Source organism: Condylura cristata, unplaced genomic scaffold (assembly GCF_000260355.1).
Source record: "Condylura cristata isolate star-nosed mole 26May11 unplaced genomic scaffold, ConCri1.0 scaffold00007, whole genome shotgun sequence".
NCBI classification, from domain to species: Eukaryota; Metazoa; Chordata; class Mammalia; order Eulipotyphla; family Talpidae; genus Condylura; species Condylura cristata.
In genome coordinates this window covers 38,456,338-38,480,185 of record NW_004567108.1, presented here as the reverse complement: position 1 = coordinate 38,480,185, position 23,848 = coordinate 38,456,338, and the positions used below count along the sequence as shown (strand labels likewise).

Here is a 23,848-nt window from a genome sequence, read left to right as displayed (position 1 = left end):
GAGTAGGCCAAAGACTTTTTCTTGAACAGCCTTATTAGCATGGTAAGGAAACTTAAAAAATTTAACTTTCCCAAGATACTGATGGCACACTATTATTGGAATCTAAATCTCATATGAGATTCCATGTTTTTACTACAATCACAAATTTCTTCTCACTGTGTCCCCAACTTCAGAATGGGGCAGGACGGATTGAAAATCTAATATAGATAATTCAAAAAAAGTAATAATATACACTAAATTGAGAGCTTGTTGGGGGGACTACCAGGGGAGCGCAGCTACTCATATAGTCAACCAAAGACCAGTCCGTCTCTATTGGGGAAGGCAGTCCTCAACCGAGTATGCAGCTTTGGGAGACACATGGAGTGGTGAGGAAGGGGACACCCACGTAGCCTGTATGCTAAATTGAGGGGAAACTATTTCTTTATATCCTACCTACTTTTCTCCCAGCAATTTTTCTGAGCACATAAAAAGCAAGTCAAGTGTATGTCTTCTTTTTTGAAGAGGGGATGAATTTCCAAAAATGAAGTTAGATCGCGCCCTTGGTTTTTTCTATATATCATATAACTCATTCTATATCAGTGTGTGTATTTCATTCAGTAACAGTACAATACTCTCTTGTGTTGATCTATCATTCAGTACCATGGCTACCATGTTTGGTGTACTTCCTCACACTAGGAAATTTTTACTTGATTTTTTATTTTCTAAATTACTACATTAAATGAAACTTGATTTAATAGTCACATGGTTTTTTAAAATTCCTTTATAAAGAATGTTTTTCTTTACAAATGTTTTGCCCCACTGTATTTTATGTTTCATGCACTGGTGACTTTGTTGTGGTCTTTTGTCCTACCACAAGCTAAGTCATTACATACTTGATTCTGAATCATCAACCAGTGGGAATTTTAAATATAAATAATGTACATAATTTGCTGAGGTATACATACCTAGAACCTGTAGAGTGGGAAAGTATTTGCTTTAAGTTTTTCTTCATAGACAATTCTAGTGTAGAAGTCTAGATTATAATTAGTTTATTTACTCATTCTTGGTTATGAAGTGTTATTAATAGATTTTTTTTTTCCCTGTGATCCTATTTAATTGACCTCTTATTGTAGTGGAACTAACATAGTTTCAGGTCTAGGTCTATCATTCACTATACAGTGACCCTCTTTCCCTAATTTACACTACAATTTTTTCCCCCTTCACTTCTGGTAATTACTGGTCTTACAGTCCAAAAGGGCACGATCTAATTTCATATATAATAATATAATTTCATTATCATATAATGATAATGAAGATTAATATAATTTTGTGTTAAATACTTTCTTAGGAAAATGTTCTGCTGCTGCCCTCGATGTTCTTGCAAATGTGTATCGTGATGAGCTTTTACCACATATTTTGCCCCTTTTGAAAGAATTGCTTTTTCATCATGAATGGGTTGTTAAAGAATCAGGCATCTTGGTTTTAGGAGCAATTGCTGAAGGTAAGTGTAAATCAAATTTGAGATATCAAGTTCTTAATAGGTGCTAATATGGGAGGTTGCTTTAAGAAATTCTTAGTATATACACACAAACTACTCATGAGGTCTTCAATGCATTGTTTAACAATGGAGATACTTTCTGGAAAAGTGTCCTTAGGTGACTTTGTTGTCATGTGAACATCATAGAACATAATTACACAAATCCATACGGTATATCCTACTGCCTACCTAGATTATATGGTATAGACTTTTGGGACTAACATTCCTAAACCGCACATGACTAATTCTTTGTTCTCTTTTGGTGTGATGTGGGGATCAACAAGACAAAGATCCACATTAATTCTTTAAAAGGATAATTGAATCCAAAACTTATCTTAGGATAATCAAGTTAACTGTTATATTAAAGGAGTATAGGTTTCCTTGGTGGTGCAGGGGTTGAAGTCTCAGCACTGTCAAGCTATTGCCAGCCACTGCAGCATATGTTTGATCCCTGGCCAGGGAGCTGACCCACATGGCGCAGCAAACCTCTCCTGTCTCACATGCTGTTCCCCTCAGCATTGTATTTCAGTCAGGCTGCTTGTTCTGCTCCCTACTCTGTCTCTGGTGAATCCTCTCACCCCCTGCAACTCTGACCTACACCTTATTTCTTTTATATATAAATGAAAGTAAGTTTGTTTTGTTTTTTTTTTTTTTTTTAAGATTTGTGCATACAGAACTGGGGTACAGGCCAGAGGCTTAGGGGTGGTGAGAGGCTTCACCAGAGAGAGTGGGGAACAGAACAGGCAGATCGACGATGTACACTGCTGAAGGAGCAGTGGGCGGGTCAGGAGAGGTCTGCCACACCACGTGGTCACCTCCGGGGCAGGCGGGAATCAAACTCATGCGAAGCGGCCTTAGATTCTCAGTGCTGTGCTTTAACCCGCTGCACCACCAGGGAGGGCCTGAAAGTAAGTTTTTAAGAAAAAATAAAAAAGGTATAGCTTTCTAACCCCAGCCATTTATTATTCAAATGAGAGGACACTGATGTCAGGAACATCCCATTTTTAGAAAAAACATTTGGGCCCTCCTGGTGGCACAGCACATTAAAATACAGCGCTGCATGCGAGCCACAGCTGCTTCTGTGCGAGTTTGATCCCCAGCTCTGGAGGTGATCCATATGGGACGGCAGACCTCCTGCCTTGCCCACTGCTCCTCTCAGTAGTGTACTTCATCAGTCTGCCTGTTCTGGCCCCCCCCCCACTCTGTCTCTTGTGAATCCTTTCACTGCCCCTGCACCTCTAGCCTGTACCCCAGTTCTGTAAGAATAAATAAATCTTTTTTTTTTTTAATTCCATAGATAAGTGTAAGAAACACATCTGGAATAATAGTATCCCCTTAAAGGGTTAGTCTGTAATGGTCATAAAGATCTTCTGCTACAAAAATGAAACATTTTAACAGGCATTTTAGAAATTCAGAATTTGTGTTGCAGAATTAAAGTGAATTCCAAACCTGCAGATAACTTTGGAATAGCCTGTTCCCATTTCAACTACTCATTTTTATGTTTGGAACAGATTATTACAATATATTGCAATAGATGTGATCTGAATGTTTAGTCTTCAACTGGAATAATTTTGCTGTGACGGAATTTTAGCACTTTCTGAAAGACTTGGTTTTTTTCCTAGGTTGCATGCAGGGCATGATTCCATATCTGCCAGAGCTCATTCCTCACCTTATTCAGTGCCTCTCTGATAAAAAGGCTCTTGTGCGTTCCATAACATGCTGGACTCTTAGCCGCTATGCACACTGGGTAGTCAGCCAGCCCCCTGACACGTACCTGAAGCCATTAATGACAGAATTGCTGAAGCGTATCCTGGATAGCAACAAGAGAGTACAAGAAGCTGCCTGCAGGTTTGACAAATAGCAGAATGTTGATTGTGAGAGAAAGGAGTATTTATTTCTATGAGAAACTGATTTCTAACTATGCTGATGGAATAATAGCATTAAATTTAACAGTGGGGTTTTTATTTGTATTTACTTGATGTAATCTTTAGCTTTCATTTGATTTTGTATACCCAGGTGTGCTAACTAGATGTCAGTCTTTTGCTGTTTGTTCAACTCATTTTTTTTCCTCAGTCAGTGGCTATCATAACAGTAGAAATTGCCTGTCATCCTGTCCCACAGACATCAGGAGTGGTAAATGGCAAGGATTCTGTTCTTAAACAAATTCACATCATTAGTCTTCAAGTCAATTATGCATAATTCCAAAAAAATCTTTGTGAAGCTATTCTATTAACTGCTCTGCTTAGAACTGTTTTGTATCAGACCAGCGTTTAGTTCACTACTATAGTCTGTAGTCTTTATGTTCTTAAAAATCCTGCTACTTAAGTTTATAGTTCTTAATTTTTTAAGTAGAATTGCTTTGATCGTTGACTTTGTTAATAAGAATGATTAGTTTTTTTTAAAGTAGAAAAATATAGAGTTGTACTTGATCTGAAGCAAAGCTATTGAAGATTCTAATTCTTAATGAGATGAAAGTTGAATAGGGGCTATGCTATAGTACTAACTTACGTAAAGTCTGGGAAGAATATAGAATATATTTGATTTCCTGTAGATTTTCAGCTGGTAAGGTTATTTTTAGCACTAATTTTATTAGGTATAAACTAAATGTGGGGCTTTAGTAGGCCCATTTGGAATATTAGGGAATACAAAGCACCTATGTAATTTATGACAGAGGCTCTGAAAGGACTAGATAATGCTAGTGAAAAGGACTTTTATTAACAAATGACTAGCCTCTCTCATTTTAGGAAATTCCTTAGTGGGTAGAACAGAATGGACTAGGTTAACACTTTGGAATCAAGAGAAATTTAAGTGTAAATAAACTTCCCTGAACCTGAAGTTTTCTTCCATTTTTACACATTTCTGCTAATAACTTATTTCATAAGGAATGTTTGTGATAGCATATGTGCTCCATGTCCGGTTTAGAAAAACATTCTCAATCTCTCTATTGAGGAATCATTTACAAATACAATTGCATATGTTTAAAATGTACAGGGTGATGATTTGATAGACATAAATTGTACAAGTACTGAGATAAAGACAAAAATTAACACATCTACCACCTCACAGACAACTTGGACTTTTGTGTGGAGAGAATGCTTAGGATTTGATCTATTCCCAGTAATTCTCAAATATACAGTATCCTATTAACAATTCTAGTCACAATGCTTTCCATTAGATCCTCAGAAGCTATTCTTAGTATAATTGAAAATTTGTGTCCTTTAGTCTACATCTCTTCTTTGTGCCCTCTCCCACCTCTTGAGAAACATGATGCTGTTGTGTTCTGTAGTAAGCATTAAAAATCCTTCTCGTTTTGTAGCCTTTGTAATACATCCAAGAGGCAAAGTGTAAATTGGAGTCAGTAAATTTTGCTTTCATTAATATAGGACAACCACTAGAAAGTAATCTTCTGGAGAATGGGTACATTGTTCATTGCTATATTCTTAGTGCAAATACATACTAATACATACTTAGTGCAAATACATACTAAACACCAAATACATTTGTTAAATCAGTAAATATAAGAACTAGTAACATTTCTGTTTCAGATTTTGCTTTTGTAGTTAAACAGATGCCTGTAAGTGATGAGACTCTTTAAAATAAGTGATGATGAATTGGAGGGAAATAATAAAAATAAGAGGAAATAGGCATGAAAGTACAAATAGATGTTCTTTAAACTAAGACTTAGTTTCCTATTTTTGTGATAAACTGTTTTGTACAACAGTATTTTTTTGTTGTAATTATAGTGCCTTTGCTACCCTAGAAGAGGAGGCTTGTACAGAACTTGTTCCTTACCTTGCTTATATACTTGATACGTTGGTCTTCGCATTTAGTAAATACCAGCATAAGAACCTGCTCATTCTTTATGATGCCATAGGAACATTAGCAGATTCAGTAGGACATCATTTAAACAAACCAGTAAGTATCTACGATGAGATATTTATAGCCAATGTATTAACCTATATTGGGAAATCAGAATATTTTGGGAAATGTGATAACTTAGTGTTTGCTACATTAAAAATACAGATCTTACAAAGACAAGTGTATTTACCTTTTAATTTTTTTTTATTATGTGCATGGTATGGAAATTACAGCAGATTCCACATGAATCCACATTTTATAGAATGGCTGTTAAAGTGATATGTTTTTGTACTATGGACTTCTACTTTTTACTTAATTCTGAGTATTTCTTGTATCTACCACTTAATAGTGGTAGATCTAGACATCTTTGTTTTCTCACCAGTTAAGAAATATACTAACAGGCCCTCCCTGGTGGCGCAGCGGGTTAAAGCACTGCACTGAGAAGCTGAAGCCACTTCCGCGTGGTTCAATTCCCGCCTGCCCCGGAGGAGACCACATGGCGTGGCAGACCTCTCCTGGCCCGCCCGCTGCTCCCCTCAGCAGTGTGCTTCTTCGATCTGCCTGTTCTGCTCCCCACTCTGTCTCTGGTGGAGTCTCTCACTGCCCCTGAGTCTCTGGCCTGTACCCCAGTTCTGTATGTACAAATAAATAAATCTTTAAAAAAAAAAAGAAATATACTAACAATTACAAATTGGGATAATAGGCTAAATATACTAAATAGTGGTATAAAGTGGCACTATGTCTGGCAGTGTTCACATAGTTGAAGAGGAAAGTGGAATTGAGTTTGTTTTTAAAATAATACCAGAATTTTAATAGCAGTCAAAATTCCTTGCTGAAGAATGGAATTCCTGTTTATGATTGCTATGAGAAATTGTTTATAGGGCCCTCCCTGGTGGCACAGTGGTTTTAAAACACAGCACTATGAAGCTATCCACAGTCATTGCAGCATGAGTTTAATCAACCCAGTGATAGAGGTGACCCACATGGCATGGCAGACCTCTCCTTAACCACCTGCTGCTCCCCTCAGCAGTGTATTTCAGTAGATCTACCTGTTCAGCTCCCCACTCTGTCTCTAGCAAACCCTCTCACACCTCCCCCCACCTGTGGCCTGTACCCCAGTTCTTGTATGCATGAATAAATAAATCTCTTTTTTAAAAAAATTGTTTATAAGTTAAAACTTAAATGATATTGCAGAACACAAAGTTTGTGGGTTTGCTTTAATATGAGTTAATTTTTGCGGATTTGGGAGTCTTGGGAGAGCAGTTATGAATGTCTTAAGTGAGACCCTTCAAACATTATTAATGTGTTTACTTTTATGAATTCTTCCATTTAAGGACACATAATTATGAATCTTACACTAGTGTATGTCTAAATTAACCAACTATTCATAACATAACTGTACTAGAGAACCATATTACCTTCACAGAGCCTTGGACTAAAACTTTCAGTCAGTAGAGAGTAAAACTTATAAAAATCATCCCTGTTTATGGTTAAGTAATTTTTATGTAAGTGGTTTATACTTTACCTCCTAAGAAAGGTTATAAGATGACTAAAAATAGAACAATAGAGTGGCCCTCTCTGGTGGCGCAGCAGGTTAAAGCACAGCACTGAGCAGCTAAAGCCACTTCCACATGAGTTCGATTCCCACCTGCCCCGTAGGTTACCACATGGCGTGGCAGACCTCTCCTGACCCGACCGCTGGTCCCCTCAGCAGTGTACTTCGTCATCTGCTTGTTCTGCTTCCCCCTCTGTCTCTGGTAAAGTCTCTCGCCACCCCTAGCCTCTGGCCTGTACCCCAGTTCTATATGTATAAATAAATCTTTAAAAAAGAAAAATAGAACAAGAGAGTAGTATAAAAGGGGGGGGGGATTAAGATGTTAAGTAGAGCAGGAAATGAGTCTTAAAAATGTATTCATTAATAACTGTTACACAATTATCCTAAGTGAATTTTCGTTTACATACGCAGAATGGACTTTTTTGCATATAATCATGGAGTTCTGTTTTTTCATCTTTGTAAATAGGAATATATTCAGATGTTAATGCCCCCACTAATCCAGAAGTGGAACATGTTAAAGGATGAAGATAAAGATCTCTTTCCCTTACTTGAGGTAAGCTAAGCTCACCATGTAGTTAATCTAATTGTGTGCTTCATTGATAACAAGTGTTCAAATAAAAAATGGGTGTGTTCTGATTAAGTGAAGTGTTGAATAAATATGTAATTTCTTAGTACTTTAATTATGGTACATCTATATTAAGAAATATTGTTACATAGAGAAAGTATAATATAGACATGTCCTACCGTTTGAGTGGACATGTTTTCTACTTGCTCTACTTGATTATGAAATTTTTTTAATCAACATGCATACCTTTTAATCACATTTCTTTGTACAGATTATATAGCAATACCACAATACAGTATATTTTATATTGTGTGTGTGCACACAAACATTCACCTATATGTGAAGTTTTGGGACTTCATCAACTTACTTTTTATGTCTTATTTAACATTTTTCCATGTGTACTAGATTTTTTTTTTTTTTACCAAAAATAACTTTTTATATGACACTCAACTAACAGATAACTTGCACCAATGAATTGGCATTGTTTAGAGCCAGTTCCGTCCTTGTCATTCTTATTCCCCCTATCATTTCAGGGGCCACCCAACCCCTTTGCCATGGATTGCCCTTAGCCAAGAAAGTGAAAAACTTCTTTGACCAGTGGAATGGCCAATTCTGGACCAAGTAAAACAGAATGTACCCATTAAAGTTCATTCATATCAATAACCAGAATGGGAGGATAAATAAATGTATTTAGAGAGAAAAATAGGAACATGTAGTACTTATAGAAACTAAGGAAAATTCTCCCCTGAACTGGCTGACCAGTTTAAGAAGATGAACCTGTTAATATAGACATGTAACACTGGTTCATAAATTACTAGCACCTTCCTATAATCCTAAGTAGTTCCAGAATTTTATGTACATTCTTTATTCTTTCTAGTGCCTATCTTCAGTTGCCACAGCCCTGCAGTCTGGCTTCCTTCCATACTGTGAACCTGTGTATCAACGTTGTGTCAATTTAGTACAGAAGACTCTTGCACAAGCCATGGTATTTTTTTTTTTAAGTTTTATTTAATTATGCATACAGAACTGGGGTACAGGCCACAGGGACATGGGCGTGAGAAAAGTCCAGAGACAGAGTGGGGAACCAAACTACTGAAATACACTGCTAAGAGGAGCAGCGGGCAAGTCACCACCCTGCGTGGGGATTTAACTCATGCTGCTGTGGCTGTCATAGCTTCATAGTGCTGTGCTTTAACCCATTGCATCACCAGGAAGGGCCCACAAACAAACCATGGTTTTGTTTTGTTTTGTTTTTAAGATTTATTTTTGTACAGAACTGGGGTACAGGCCAGATGTCGAAGGTGAGAGGATTCATCAGAGACACAGTAGGGAACAGAACAAGCAGATTGAGGAAATACCCTGTTGAGGAGAGCAGCGGGCGGGTCAGGAGAGGTCTGCCACACCATGTGGCTCTCCTCCAGGGCAGGCGGGGATCGAACTCATGCGGAGTGGCTTTAGCTTCTTTGTGCTGTGCTTTAACCTGCTGCGCCACCAGGGAGGGCCTAAACCATGGTATTTTTAAAAAATTAATCTCTTGTTGACATCATTTTCTAAGGATACACACAGTTCATACAGACTTTTTAGGTAATTAAGTCAAAGTAAGTTGTTTAAGCTTTGTGTCTGATTTCAGCTGAATAATGCTCAACCAGATCAATACGAGGCTCCAGATAAAGATTTTATGATTGTGGCCCTTGATTTACTCAGTGGCCTGGCTGAAGGACTTGGAGGCAACATTGAACAGCTAGTAGCCCGAAGTAACATTCTAACACTAATGTATCAGTGCATGCAGGTGAGCCTTGTTAAATTAAAAGGCAATGAAACCTGGTTTTCCTATCACTTTGGGATTAACTGTTTGTTATTTCTTACAGGATAAAATGCCAGAAGTTCGACAGAGTTCCTTTGCCCTGTTAGGTGACCTAACAAAAGCATGCTTTCAGCATGTTAAGCCTTGTATAGGTATGAATATATTTTCATTGTTATGATCTGATTTTTAATATTTTGTACCTGTTGTTTTTTGCTATTAAACTAGACTCTCCTAGAATCCAACATTGTAAATGTACATTTTATTAGCTTAAAGGTGCTCTGGTTGCAGCGTTAGTCATTTCAGGAGCAAGTGAGGCACTCTTGACTGTAGGGAAGTTACTTTAAAAAGGGCATGTCTACGTGTGAAACCTTGTACTTTGTGCCTGTTCGGTGGTTTTGAATTAGCCCCTCTTTATGTTGGTATACTATAAAGAGATAATATTTTATCTTAATAAACAAGAATAATTTTTCAGATACCATAGGTAACTTTTGGATTGGTTTACTTTAAGTTAATGTTTTTTTTGTTTGTTTGTTTGTTTTTCTTAAAGATTTATTTATTTATTCATACATAACTGGGGTACAGGCCAGAGATGCGGAGGGTGAGAGAATTCACCAGGGACAGAGCAGGGAGCAGAACAGGCAGATCGACGAAGTACACTGCTGAGGGGAGCAGTGGGTGGGTCAAGAGAGGTCTGCCAGCCACGTAGATCCTCCTCCGGGGCAGGCGGGGATCGAACTCATGCGGAATCAGCTGAAGTTTCTTAGTGCTGTGCTTTAACCTGCTGTGCCACCAGGGAGGGTCTGATTTTGTTTTTACAGCATAAAATGTGTCTTGCAATTCCTTGACTATTGAAACCTGAATTTCTGTCAACTCATAGGTTAAATGTTTATTGGGTTATTTCCTTCACTTTTTTATTTTGACTTTTGGTTTTTGTCCTCCTCCACCAAGTCACCTCCTTTACTCTCTATATCCACATTTTAGGTGGTAGTTGTTTATAATACATGATTTAATAAACCTCGGGTTATAATATTGATTTTTTTCATTTGATAGTTGGGCTTTGTCTTCCCACTTCTACCAGTTTTCATTGAGATGTAATTGATATGTAAAGTATGATATTTGAGGTTTTTGTATGTTGCAAAAATGATTTTCACAGTAAGCTTAATTTAACATCTTTTACCTCTTGGTTTCAAAGATTTATTTCCTTGTGATAAGAACTTTTAAGATCTCTCTAGGCAGCTTTTAAATAGACAATTCAGTATTCTTAACTATAGTCATCATATTATACATTAAAGTCACAAAGCTTGTTAATTGGAAGCTTATACCTTTCAATACCTTCATCCAGTTCCCAGTTATGCTTGGAGGATTGTGTTCTAAACTTTGAGTAATGACATTAATTATGATGTATTAAAATAAGTAAATCAAGTTTAAGCATAACTAAATTTTTGTTTCATGAAAAATTTCTTCAAATACTTAACCAACTTAGTTAAAAATTTTAAACTAGTATGAAACGATTTAGTTCAAGACTTATCCAGGTATACCTTCCTTCTCAGGAGGTACAATGTCTAGTTGACTTAAATTTTTATCAACAATGATAATGATTTTCTAAACCTGTAGTTCTCAATGCCTGGAGACATCTAACACTGGAAGGGTGTTACTGTTATCTGGTGTAGAGAAAAAGGATACCACTAAACATTACTACAATGCATGAGATACCTTTCTTCCACCCCTTCACCCTAAACCTGGCCCAAAGTCTTACTATTGATGAGATCAAGAAGCACTGGCTTAAAGCCACTAATTAGGGGTTTAAAAAAAATGATAATGTTCTAATTCTTCATTTAATAAAATGATAGTATGATTCTTAATCTGATTAATATAAGAAAAAAATAGAAAAATTTCCATATCAAAAATTTGTTGCCCTGCGATACATTAACTAGGAGAGGCTAGGATTAATACTTGGTTCTCCCTACTTACAAGGCAAGGAATCAAAAATAAAGAATTTATTACATCATCAACGGGTATCTGTGTGTGTTTCAGAGTTTACTTTTTGTTTGTGTTTGTTCTTGAGTGTCAGTGTGAACTCATTGTGCTCAAGTTGTGCTAGTGTTGGCAGTGGGCACTTAATCAAGTTGGCTCGCCCCTACTTTTGTCCTGATGTGACAGGAAAAGGTCCAGGCTTGTTTTATTTCCTGTCCTTAACTAACTTCAGTGAGCTTTTGAGAGCCTTCGTTCCTTTTAAATTGAAAATGCTAATTTTGAGACCACAATCTGAGTATTAAGATAAGTTATTTATTTAAAAGTCAAAGTTAACTGATTTCAAAGTTTTGTGTGTGAGATCAGCTCTGAAGAAAGTTCTAATGTATCATATTTTCTTCACTTTTAATTGGAATTTTCTTATTCTGATGATGAGAGATTACTCTGATCAACTCTTTAATAACAATACCCAAAACTTAAGTTTTTGCTGGTATGCTTCAAATGAAAGAATGCTAAGTGGCCGAATACTGCCTCCTTCATTTTAAGATAAATACTGCTTGCTATTATCTAGATTTGTTTTACGTGGTGGATTTCCTTTGAAGCAAAACATACTGCTACTGACAAATATGCTAATGTTTACATTTTTTCCTAGCTGATTTCATGCCAATTTTGGGAACCAACCTAAATCCAGAGTTCATTTCGGTCTGCAACAATGCCACTTGGGCAATTGGCGAGATCTCCATTCAGATGGGTAAGACTTTCTTCCCCTTAAAATATATAAATTAAAATTTTTTAATATTTATGGATTGCCCTTTTAAAAAATGATTTTGTAACATGACATGGTTAATAAAAGGAAGGAAATATTTCATCTTTTTTTTTTAACATTCAATTATTTTTTTTCTCTTGGCAATGATCTAGGTATAGAGATGCAGCCTTATATTCCTATGGTGTTGCACCAGCTTGTAGAAATCATTAACAGACCCAACACACCAAAGACGTTGTTAGAGAATACAGGTACCATATGACTGAACTGTTAATGGTGAAGGGAAAATTATTTGCCTTTTTAATTTTTATTAAGATGCGTAGAGAAACCAAAGCAAAGCTATCTTTAGAAACTCAGTTTCTTATTAATGTCTATTTTGGATTCTCATTAATGAATTATGTGCTGTTTTAGCTGGATTCCATAAGTCGCTTTTAGAAAATTTAAAATTACTCTGGTGTTTTAATACTCCCTCAGAGGGATCCCAGCTAACAATTGAAAAATATTAATTTTACTTTTTTATTAATTCAGAGACTTAACTGGGAGCTGGGAAGAAATTTTTTAACATATGGAAATGTGATCAAAAGTAGATTGCAATATAGTGACTAATTTGGTTAACAATGGCATATGTGTTTTTTGCATTTCATTGTATACTTTCCCTTCAAATTGAGAACTTAAGCAGTACCATATGGGAATTTTATTCAGGGGGCTTGTTTCTCTTTTGCATTTATAGAGAGCATGTTTATATTAAAGAATACCTTCCATACTATAGAACACATTTAAGGTTGATTTCTTTCTATCCTCTAAATTGGTAATAATGATAATAGATCTAAATTTTTGTTTCAATTAAATTCATTCATTCCTTTGTTATACTGAGGTAACTCTAGTAATGTTAATTTTTATGAGGGCTTACCAAAATACTGGACAAAAATATTAAAATAAGATTTTCTAAATAAGAATGTATTTTCATTTTCAAATGCATTTTCATTCTATTTTTTTTATTATAGAAAGTATATTCTAATATAATCAAAATTGATAAGTTTATTGGTATGGAAGGAAATCTTTTAATTATAGAACAGTTTATATGGCTGTTTGGCTGTATGGGTACTGTTGTTATCATAAAGTGACTTTTTAATTTTTTTTTTTTTTTTTTCTGGGAAGTACAAAAATCTATGTAGGATAGTTGTGAAATCTTGTCAGGTTTTTATGTAGAATGCAGTACCTATACATGACAATTCAGATTTGGAACACTTGCCAGTAGAAAATGACTGTGGAACCTAAAGAAACTTCCTATTTATTTTTAAATGTGAATGCATAACTGCAAATAAATGTTGAGTGTAATGTATATTAAAGTTTCTTGTGGGATATCAGTGGTGAATTTGTTGGAGTTCTTTTAACAAAATTGGCTTTTTAAGACTATATTTTAAGTATAAGTCTAAATCAAATCATAATGCCTTTCAAGTTGAATTTGTACACTAAGAAACATTCGGAATTTATTGGATTTATCACAAGTGACTGCAGAAAATGTTTTCCTTATTCCTTACACAAGAGAAAGGGGATCTTTTTATTAGTAGTATTAAAATACTTATCAGTGACTAATGCTTACAGATTTTAGCAAACTTAGTTAACCCTTTCTTAATATTCCATAAAGCCAATCCCTTAGTGAACGCAATTACTTGCTTTTATCCAATTAGTATATCCTACACTGAACTTTTTCAATGGACCATCATCTGCTTTATTGCATGTTTCATTGGATTGTTCATACTTGCCTGTTTAATGAGAATGTTGCATAGTTTGTGTCTTTTGAACATAGGTTTTCTTTCTCTTGCTTCATATGAATCTGCTGGATTTTAGTATTATCTGTGTAGTTTGCTTCAAGTAATCCTTAAACATTTTTCTTTACCCCCCCCCACCCTTTTTTTATGAAAGGTTAACCTGTAAGGTTTTGAGAGAACACCATTAAAGCACCTCATGGTTTGTTTTCTGTTCATTTTTTTTTTTCCCCCTTTGTGTATAAGTGTACTTATATGTATGTACCTTTGAATTGCAAAATGCAGTTCTGAGTTGCATTTGTTTTCATTTCTTAGTAAGTTAAGGATTTCCTGGATTTTGATGGTGAATATGTTTGGTTAAATTCCACTCCAAACGAATTTTTTAATTCTTTTATATGTCAAATATGGTTTGAAACTAGATTATTACCTGAGTTACTGTCATCACCATCAGAGGTTTTTGTAATAGGGTTTGATTACGGTACAGCAATTTTCCAATCCATTCATGCAGTACATAACATAACGTAACACCTAAAACGGGAGGGTTGATTGTGACATCAGACAATACTTTGTTTCGAGAATGTTAACAGAAAACCTCACCAAAATTTGGGTTAAATTCCTAGCTGTATTTTTCAAAGAATGGAAGTCACTTAAGATGTGAAGAAGCAAGAAAGAAATTTTAATTCAACTTCTGAGAGAAGTATGTTTTAGTAAACAGTTCAGAAATTTGATCATTCACATTTACTGATAAATAGACAGGCCCATAAAATTCCTTAAGTTCTGAAATTTCAACTCGGTTTGAATAAAGAATCTGAATCTATCCACTTAATTGCTCATCTTTTTATACAAGAATGATACTTTACATTTGAGCAAGAAAAGCAGTTCATCCTGGTTTTTGGTGTTCTCTCAATCTTTAAATTTAAAGTTTTTTTAATTCCTTTTGTTTTCCTTTTTCCAAGAGTATGCCATATATGTTGCTGCCCCTTATTTTAGGGGGTGGTAATAAACAGCACTGGTGAAATCTTATGTTTATTATCATACACAAATTCTGTTGGTTTCTGTTTCTGAGTTATTTGTTGTTTTTTCTTTATTTTTTCTCCTTCCCCCTCATTTGCTCATGTCTTGGTTGGCGTTTGGTGGTGTATAACCGTGATTGCGTTACCTTAGCAATAACAATTGGTCGTCTTGGTTACGTTTGTCCTCAAGAGGTGGCCCCCATGCTACAGCAGTTTATAAGACCCTGGTGTGTATTATTCAATCTTTTTTTTTAATTCATTTTCCTTCACTCTTTCTTTCTCTATCTCACTTTTAGATATATTTTCAGTTGGTTACAAAAATCACAATCCTTAATCATTACCAACCATGTGACTAATCTTGTCCTATCAGGTTTGTGAGGTTTTTCAGTAGCATCGTCATGTATATTTATTTTATGTTGTGGCTAACGACTAATTTGATGCATGGGATAAGATTGTCACATGCTTGCTGTGTTAAAAAGCTTGATTATACATAAAAAGCATTGAAATATCCAGTAAAACAAAGATGCATGCAAATTTTATAAATTCAGGTTTTTGCATTTTCTTTTTGAGAATTAATTTGAAACCTTGGATTGCATTAAGAAATACATGTCTAAATTTGTTACGTATAGAAACCTTACTTGCTTGTTAATATAAAAATTAAACATCTACACCATAAGTTGTAAAATAGCTTATATTGTGGCAGTATACCCTTTGTTCTGCTTCTTTTAATTGATAATCTTTCAAGTCAAGTCATTTTTAGTAGTGTTTAATGGAATACAGGTCATAGTACAGTTTTAAAATTTAATGTGATTACTGACTCAAGCTCATTAATAGTTTAAATATGAAATTAAAATAATTTGTCAATTTCATAGTTGCAATTTATTAACAAGAAAATACAGTTTCAAGGTTGTTGCTATATTGAGATTATTTAAATGGGCTATAAACATACAGAAAGTATGAGAAGCTGTTTAGCTTTATGAAAATTCTTTAAACATAAACATTATCTAGACTGGTGCTTATTCCATTAAATACTGTCCATCAGTATTATGATTAAACCTGCTTTTTACTTAAATGCTAAGCTCAATTCTATAATTTAAAATAGGTGCACCTCTTTGAGAAACATAAGGGACAATGAAGAAAAGGATTCAGCATTTCGTGGGATTTGTACCATGATCAGTGTGAATCCCAGTGGAGTAATCCAAGTAAGTATTCACAGGAATGTTTACAACTTCTAATGTTCTGAATAACAAAGCCATAAAAGAGGAAACATTTTGACATTTTAATTATTAAAATGTTGCCTAGATTGCATAGTTTCAAAAAATAAAAATTGTGTTGAAATGATGATGACTTATTTTTTAAATTTTTTGTCATCAAATCAAAATAATAGTAGATGGGGAGAATAAGGTCATTTCTTTTGATTTAAATCAGATCTTTTCACCCACATTCAGACCTCATTTATTTTGTATATGCCTCCCATTAATGACTATCAGTTTGCTTAGTCTTAAGAAGGCTACACTTTAAAGAGTAATAAAAAATAATAAACTAATAAATCAGCTATTGAAGTTGCTTTACTTTGAGAGGTTATGATTCATTCATCTTCATTTCCCTGTTTTTTATATTTAAATAATTTTTAGGATTTAAATATTATTGATATCAGTATCAGATATGACTGCTCAAACTTGTGAGTCCAATTGCCATTTTCTTTCATATGGAAAACAGACCTACTGATTGTCGTCATATTTATGAAATCAACAAGATGGTAGTAACATAACCTAGCTATGGTACTCTAGGTTAAGTGCTCCAAATTCTTCAACAGATATATTTTGAGGAAAGAAAGCATGAGAAGGGTTTATGAGAAAATAATCTTTTGTTTCACAGATCATGTTTAAGATGTTTTTAGTCGAGATCCTTTGCTAGTTCCTGTCTTGTATTAATTGCTGTGTTGCTTGTCAGTTCAATATTGTTGGTGGGTAAAACTTATAGATGAGAGTTGCGAAAATGTTAACTAATTACACATTCATAAAATGATGATGATTTACTATAAAAATAAATCAGTACATATTTAGAGGTGATTCCTAGTTGCAAAAAAAACTCCTGGCATAAAGATTTTTTTTAATACTTAATTATGTCACCTTACATTGTATAAAAGGCATCTGATAGGACATATGGACTATTTTTATTTTACATATTATGTCATATCAGGGAACATTTTCCATCAGGATCTTAGTATTATCTTTGTGAATTAGCATGTTTAGATGGTAAATGTATGTTACAAAATTACTACCAACTTGAGTTACTAAAATTTACACTTTTTTTATTTTACTTGGCTATGGTACAAATAATTTTCTAAGTTCCAGTTTTGATATTTACAATCACAGGTTCTGTATTTATATTTTAACATCAGACTTTGATATTTGGAAAGCATAATGAAGCATAGTATGAATAAACCATAACTAGGCTCATGACATTTTATTTGCTAAATATGTCTCATGCACATATTTTGGTATTAGTAAATTTTGAAATTAGGTTCTCTGAACTTGCTGGTAAAATTTATGATTGACATATTAGAGTATCATTACTTTGAGTGTTGTATATTGAACTGTTTTTAATATACAACAGTAATAGTCAAAATAGGAAAGTTAATGAAATTGATTATCTTTTAAATAATCAAGTAATGAATATTTTTTGTTTTTGAGTAGGCTGGATTAGCCCTACATAACTACAAATTATTTTTCTAGTTTTTGTCCATTTGAATATCTATCTGAAGATGAGTCTTGAAATTTAGTGTTATTCTCATACTTAATTGAACTTAACCTGTCAGAACTAAGATTATTGAACTTAGCCAACTTTTTTTGATAATGAAAATATTTGTTCTTTCAAAGCCAGAATTCCATTGTGATAAATATTCTGTACTCTACGTACATACTTTGCTGTTTGACAAGTGTCAGCCTAAGATGTGTTTCTTTCTACAGGACTTTATATTTTTTTGTGATGCTGTCGCATCATGGATTAACCCAAAAGATGATCTGAGAGACATGTTCTGTAAGGTAACTACAAAAAATTTTGTGATGCATTTCTTGGGAATATTCAAATTCTATTTGGAGAGTTCAAATTATTTTTGTTCCATCGAAACCCACACTCTTCAAATTGTACTGATGGACTCTAACCTTTGTTCTCATGAAGAAATTGGTGTACTCACTCAGTAATGTACAATAATGAGTATATCAATAGAGTATGTACTTCAAAAATACTTTGTCAAGCAATACCACTGATTTGAGTGGTCCCCATTATCCCACCTATGCAAAGTAGCAGTATTTTTAAAGATCAGTGTATCATATAAACTGTTGAACAAAAGTAAGTGGTATCCTCTGGGATTACACCTATCTAGTTTTATTAGTGCTTCTTTTAGAGTAACTATAGCCAGTCTCAACCACCACAAAATAAATAAAATGGTATTGCACATTTGAATCACTATTAGAAATATTGAATAGCTGCAGCCATTGAACTGCTTAGTTTTATTTTCAGTTTCAAAAATACTGTATGGCATAGAAAACTTATTCCTTAGTATCTTGAAGATTATCAATTTTTCTTAAAATACATTTGTTATGGCCCTCCCTGGTGGCGCAGCAGGTTAAAGCACAGCACCAAGAAGCTAAAGCTACTTCCTCATGAGATTGATCCCCGCCTGCCCCGGAGGTGACCACATGGCGTGGCAGACCTCTCCTGGCCCTCCCGCTGCTCCCCTCAGCAGTGTACTTCATCGATCTGCCTGTTCTGCTCCCCACTCTGTCTCTGGTGAATTCTCTCACCACCCCTGCACCTCTGGCCTGTACCCCAGTTCTGTAATGTATAAATAAATTTTTAAAAATTAAAAAAAAAATACATTTGTTACTAGGACAATTGCTGAAGTCTAAATTCAAAGCAAATCTGACTTAAAACAAAATTTTGGAATAATAAAACTAATGTTTGATTTTAGAAGCTGTGCCATGTGAGTTTTTCTATTTGGTTATTAATAATGATTTGTTTTTCATTCTGCAGATCCTCCATGGATTTAAAAATCAAGTTGGGGATGAAAATTGGAGGCGTTTCTCTGACCAGTTTCCGCTTCCATTAAAAGAGCGTCTTGCAGCTTTTTATGGTGTTTAATCTTGCACTCTGAAGCTGCAGTCCCACAATTAGGGGTAAGTTAGTGATGTAAAATAAATAGGGGTAAGTAATGAGGGATAATTTAGGGGTATTTGTTACTAGGGGTAAGTCGTAAGAAGTTAGGTTTTTTATGATGAAAAAACTTAATGGACTGCATTCTAAAACCACTGAATAGAATAAAAGCTATTTTTTTCTGCAGAGGTTGAAAGCAATCTTGTACTATATTGGACTTTAAACTTGGAGTTTGTTTTTTTTTTTCCAGAGAATTAGCAGTACTGCAAGATAAAATGCATGGTCCTACTTTGAATTCTTCATAGAAAGCAAACCTAAGTTGGTCTGTAACTTAGATTACAATACATTGCCTCAATTTTTTTTTTAATTTGCCCTGAAAAAAGGTTACCAACACTGATTGTGGGTAGGGTAAAATTGGTTGTCTTTTTTTATTGAAGTCACATTTTATTGCAACATAAATGTTTCAGGTTTGCATCTTTAAAAGTCAGCATGTCTGTATACTCCATTAAGTTCACCTCCAAACGTCCATTTCTGTCCTTCACCCTAACATTGTCTCCATTACCCACCCCTTTTCCTTCCCTCTGGTAATTACCTTTAGTCTTTCATTAAGGACTTTGTATGTTGGGAGCTTTAGGGAAAGACCATAGTGAAATTGGAACTGGGATTGGGCTCAGTGGATAAGAGTGTTTATTATTTATTCTTACTACAGATTTTTTATGTTATCTCCTGTTTACCCAATACTGTGTTATAAAATGGGCTTAGAAAATTGTTTGGTTTTTCGGTGATATGGGAAGGAGTAAGTCCACTTAGATTTTTGGTTTCTTTGTTTTTTAGTTTTTCTGTTAAGTCAGTCAACAGTTCTGTTCACTTAGGCATCGCCCCCTTCGTTATGTTATTTTAAGAATTGAACACTGTGTTAGATGCCATTGTTGGTACTGTTACTGTACTAATATTCTAGGTTGACTGGGTAAATGTTAGGAATATGGGCAAGTGCAGTAAACATTTCTTTAGGTTTTTGAAGATGAAGTGAGACATTCTTGACTAGAAGTTTAGGGGATTTATGTAGTGTGTAACCAAAAGATAAACACCAGGTTAAAATTCCCCTTTATTTTGAAGGTTTTGTTTTTCTACTTGCTCTTGTATTATGAGCTCAGTATTAAATACGGAAAGATTGCAGTATCCAAATTGCCTGTCTTAACTAGGATGTTGTACACCTGGCACATTATGGGCTCTTTTGTGTAGGTTTTCCTACTGTGGCCTTGAGTCCCTGTGGCTGATTTCTGATATTGGCATTTTGGAAAAGTGCTCAATTTACTTTTAGTTAAATCTTGAGAATGCTTTAGATAAGAATGATATCTTTTTCTTTTTTTTTTAATGATACCTTTTACATGAAAGACAGAAGATTAGATAGTGGACTAAGTCTTCAGCATCTTTAGATTGATTACCAACTGTGGTGCTCACTATACTAAGACTAGTTAGGAAATAATTCTCATTTTTCTAAAGTAACAGTGGGTCACGGTCTCTTCCTGTACTTTCTTTCTCCTGCCTTTGGTGTTCAAAAAGAAAAGAAATTGCACATACTTCTCCACAGATATGCACTCTCTGTGAATTCGCATGAACATCCCAAATATCCTAATTTTGACATGAATTGGTTAATAGTTTTTGGGATTGGACTGCTGTCAGATACCAGTTTCAATCTCCCATTAAAAACTAACCCACATAGCATGGCAGACCTCTCCTGACTTACCCGCTGCTCCCCTCAGCAGTATATTTCAGTTGATCAGCCTGTTCTGTTCCCCACTCTGTCTCTGGTGAATCCTCTCATGCCCTGTATCTCTGTATCTGTCCTGCACCCCAGTTCTCATATGCATAAAATAAAAAATCTATTAAAAAAGAAAAGATGCAGATGTTAAAATTTGTATTTTGACATTTTTGAATGTAGAGTTACCTTAGTATTATATTAACATCTTTAGTGTCCCCTAAGCTGAGAGATCAAACAATCAAAAATAATGCTGCTTTGGATTTTGATAGGGTTTTTGTGTGCTGAATATTGGAATTAATTCTCATGTAGGAAAGGGGTTGTCTTAAAGGGATTAGATTAGTAGTTTTGAAGAAAGTAAGGAATATTCTTATGTAAGAAATAACAGGCTGCTAGCATCCTATCAGATCCATTTCATGTGCCAGAGTGCTACACACTTCTACACATGTCCCCTGCTTGGCATCACTTTTTATATCTGATGCTGGAGACATTTAAGACCACAGGAGGAGGAGGAAACATGATTATCATTAACTGGAATGATCTTAAGCAGTTTGTCTAAATTTTTATTTTTGCTGGAAATAGTATTTGATAATTTTTGTGCACCACTGACTGTAAAAGAGAAACAATGGTTAAAGTGTTTTTGTTTTTTTCTTATAGGTCCTTCAGTCTTGGAGACTATGAGGGAGCCTCTGCACCCAGGGAAAATGTTACCCTTTACAGGGGGGAAGGGTAAACCAGTAGGGAATACAGTACAATCCCAACCCTACTGGGAGGGGCGGGAGGGAGGTGTTGCCGTCACTGTATTAAGTCGATGTTGGGGAACGTTTTAACATCTGGAGCCTTTGTGGGTGGAAATCTGTCTCCAATTACAACTCTGCACTGGATGTGAAGAAGCAAAAAAAGAAAAAATAACCTATTCAGTCTACTCACAAACAGTACATTCTGGAATATTATGGGGAATTGTACCAAAACAAGAACCATATAAATGAAGCATAGGGTTAAGAAAGAGGAAAAATACTATAGTGCACAATAAAGGAAACCTAAGAAAGGGGGTTACAAACAGTAAAGTTTTTTTTTTTTTTAATTTAAAGGTTTTTATAAATTTTCCCACATGATGGGGCCTATTTTTTGCATGCTGATGAAGAACCACATAAAGGAAGCTAGTAGAGTTAAAATCAGCTTGCCCTACCCATAGAGCAGGTTCTTGGAAGTTACAATTTCAGGTACCCCCAGAAATGTTGGAAATAAAAACATAACAAATTTAAACAATGAAGCACCCTGTGAAAATGCCAAATGAGTCACTCCTTTTACCTTTGTGGGATGGGCAGGGAGGGAAGAGTAAACGGGGTTGGGCATATCAAACTAAAGATTGACATCTTAATTTTGCATTAAAACATTAATGTAGTGGATATAATTTGATGGTTGTACTTCATTAGATTTAATTTCTAGGCCAAGATGTTACTTTTAAAAAGTGCAGTTTAAGGTTCGGGCATGCATTCTGGCTCATAGTGATTGAAAGTACTTTAAATTAGTGGGAAGTAGCATGCTTGCATCACATAGAGTGAGACTGGTATTCATTTACCTCTGTTGCGCCAGTTTGTGTTGCAGTTTACCAATTCAATATAGCCCTGCATTTTAAATTCCTTTTTAAGACTTGTGGATTTTATTTTTATTAAGAATATAGGTATAAAGTACTGTAGTTTACAGCTAGGCCTTGAAATATCTTTTTAGGACCTGTTAGGAATAAGATTGATATTGTATTGTGTGTAACCTGCACAATGTGGAAAGCTGATATACCTGTGCAAAATCTTTGCCTCTGTGCTGTCAGTGTGATGTGCTTTCTGCATGGTTATATACTACTAGTGATTTTATCAAAACTTCAAAAAATTAAACTACATGGTAAAAGATCTGTAAGAGGCTGCATAAATGTTAGTTGGCACATAAAGACAATTGTAGAAGTTGAAGACATGATTGCTATATTTCAATGTTTATTCCCACTCAACATATTGCCTTCTAAGCTTTTTTTGTTCAAAGCATGATCTTAAAGATATGTTTAAGTTAATGGATGTAATGCAGGGTTCCTACACTGTATTGGCGCATGTTGGTGGCCCTCTGTGCCCTAGATATATGCACACAGGGTGCAAGTAAAAAGCTACAGAGTGAAAGTTGGTTTGGATCCTCTTCATTTCATTTGTTTAGCTTTTCTGTTATTTTTCTCTACTTACATGTATTCCTGTGAATAAATCCTTGTTCAGTTAACCCTTTACTTTTCCTTCCATGTGTATTTTCTTATATACTGTGAATGTGAAAACCTAACTGGTACACTTGATCTTGTGTCCATATGAAAGTGCAAGTCTTTATTAATTTGGATTGCCTGAACAGTGTATCCCATGATGATGAAGGAAAATGGAGAGATTTTTCTTTTAACTCTGCTGGTCAGAGATGAAGCCACACCTTTCCATTTTTCAATGCTGCATATTTAATCTGCAACAAAAATGTTAAGCCATAACAACCTTTTTATATTTTGGTTTGTCACCTTTGCATTGCAGAATAAATACTGAATAACCATTTTTATAAGCAGTTGCTCCTCTTTGCATGGTTCTATTCTAAAGGTGTTGAATGATACAGCCATTGCACTGAAGCTTGAGCTGTATGTGTGTATTTTTACTGTTTCAAAAATTTCAAATGCATGGTAGCATGCAGAAAGGTTTTTGTTATTGTATGTGTGTGTGTGTGTTTTTAACATATTCTTTCACCTTTCCTCTACTTTGGCTTTGCAAATTTCAGTCTGTAGAGCCTGAAATTAAATCATTTTTTAATGTCCAGGTTTTTTGTTGTTGTTGTTGTTGTTGTTGTTGTTTTTTAATTGTAAATTGGATCCAAAGGATAATACAGCATTTTGCTTTTTTTCTAGTCATTATTTCACTCAGTTTAAAATTTGCTTCCTTGCTTAGTTTTTAAAATCAGATTAGTGTAACTATTTTACCCTTAAATTCTGGTGAGAATCACTAATTTTTTAAATACTTTTTAGAAAATAATATGGGAGATATCTTAATATTTTGAAATAGATAGTGGAACCATAAGTGGAAAGAAGTAGCAAAATTCGACCTTAAACAC

At 34.8% G+C, this 23,848-nt stretch overlaps 1 protein-coding gene across 1 annotated transcript in view; it reads left to right on the top strand.

The window, feature by feature from the left end:
• Nucleotides 1–23,301, top strand: part of TNPO1 (transportin 1) — a 91,404-nt gene extending 68,103 nt beyond the window's left edge. Inside the window, exons 13-26 of the mRNA XM_004678451.2 lie at nt 1,328–1,480; nt 3,139–3,364; nt 5,260–5,431; nt 7,396–7,482; nt 8,372–8,479; nt 9,125–9,283; nt 9,363–9,450; nt 11,922–12,020; nt 12,188–12,283; nt 14,966–15,041; nt 15,917–16,016; nt 17,787–17,861; nt 18,853–18,995; nt 21,389–23,301. Coding sequence (XP_004678508.2) covers nt 1,328–1,480; nt 3,139–3,364; nt 5,260–5,431; nt 7,396–7,482; nt 8,372–8,479; nt 9,125–9,283; nt 9,363–9,450; nt 11,922–12,020; nt 12,188–12,283; nt 14,966–15,041; nt 15,917–16,016; nt 17,787–17,861; nt 18,853–18,960 — 1,547 coding nt within the window. The 3' untranslated portion in view covers nt 18,961–18,995; nt 21,389–23,301. The remainder of the gene's footprint in view (nt 1–1,327; nt 1,481–3,138; nt 3,365–5,259; nt 5,432–7,395; nt 7,483–8,371; nt 8,480–9,124; nt 9,284–9,362; nt 9,451–11,921; nt 12,021–12,187; nt 12,284–14,965; nt 15,042–15,916; nt 16,017–17,786; nt 17,862–18,852; nt 18,996–21,388) is intronic.
• Nucleotides 23,302–23,848: the final 547 nt, after the last annotated feature.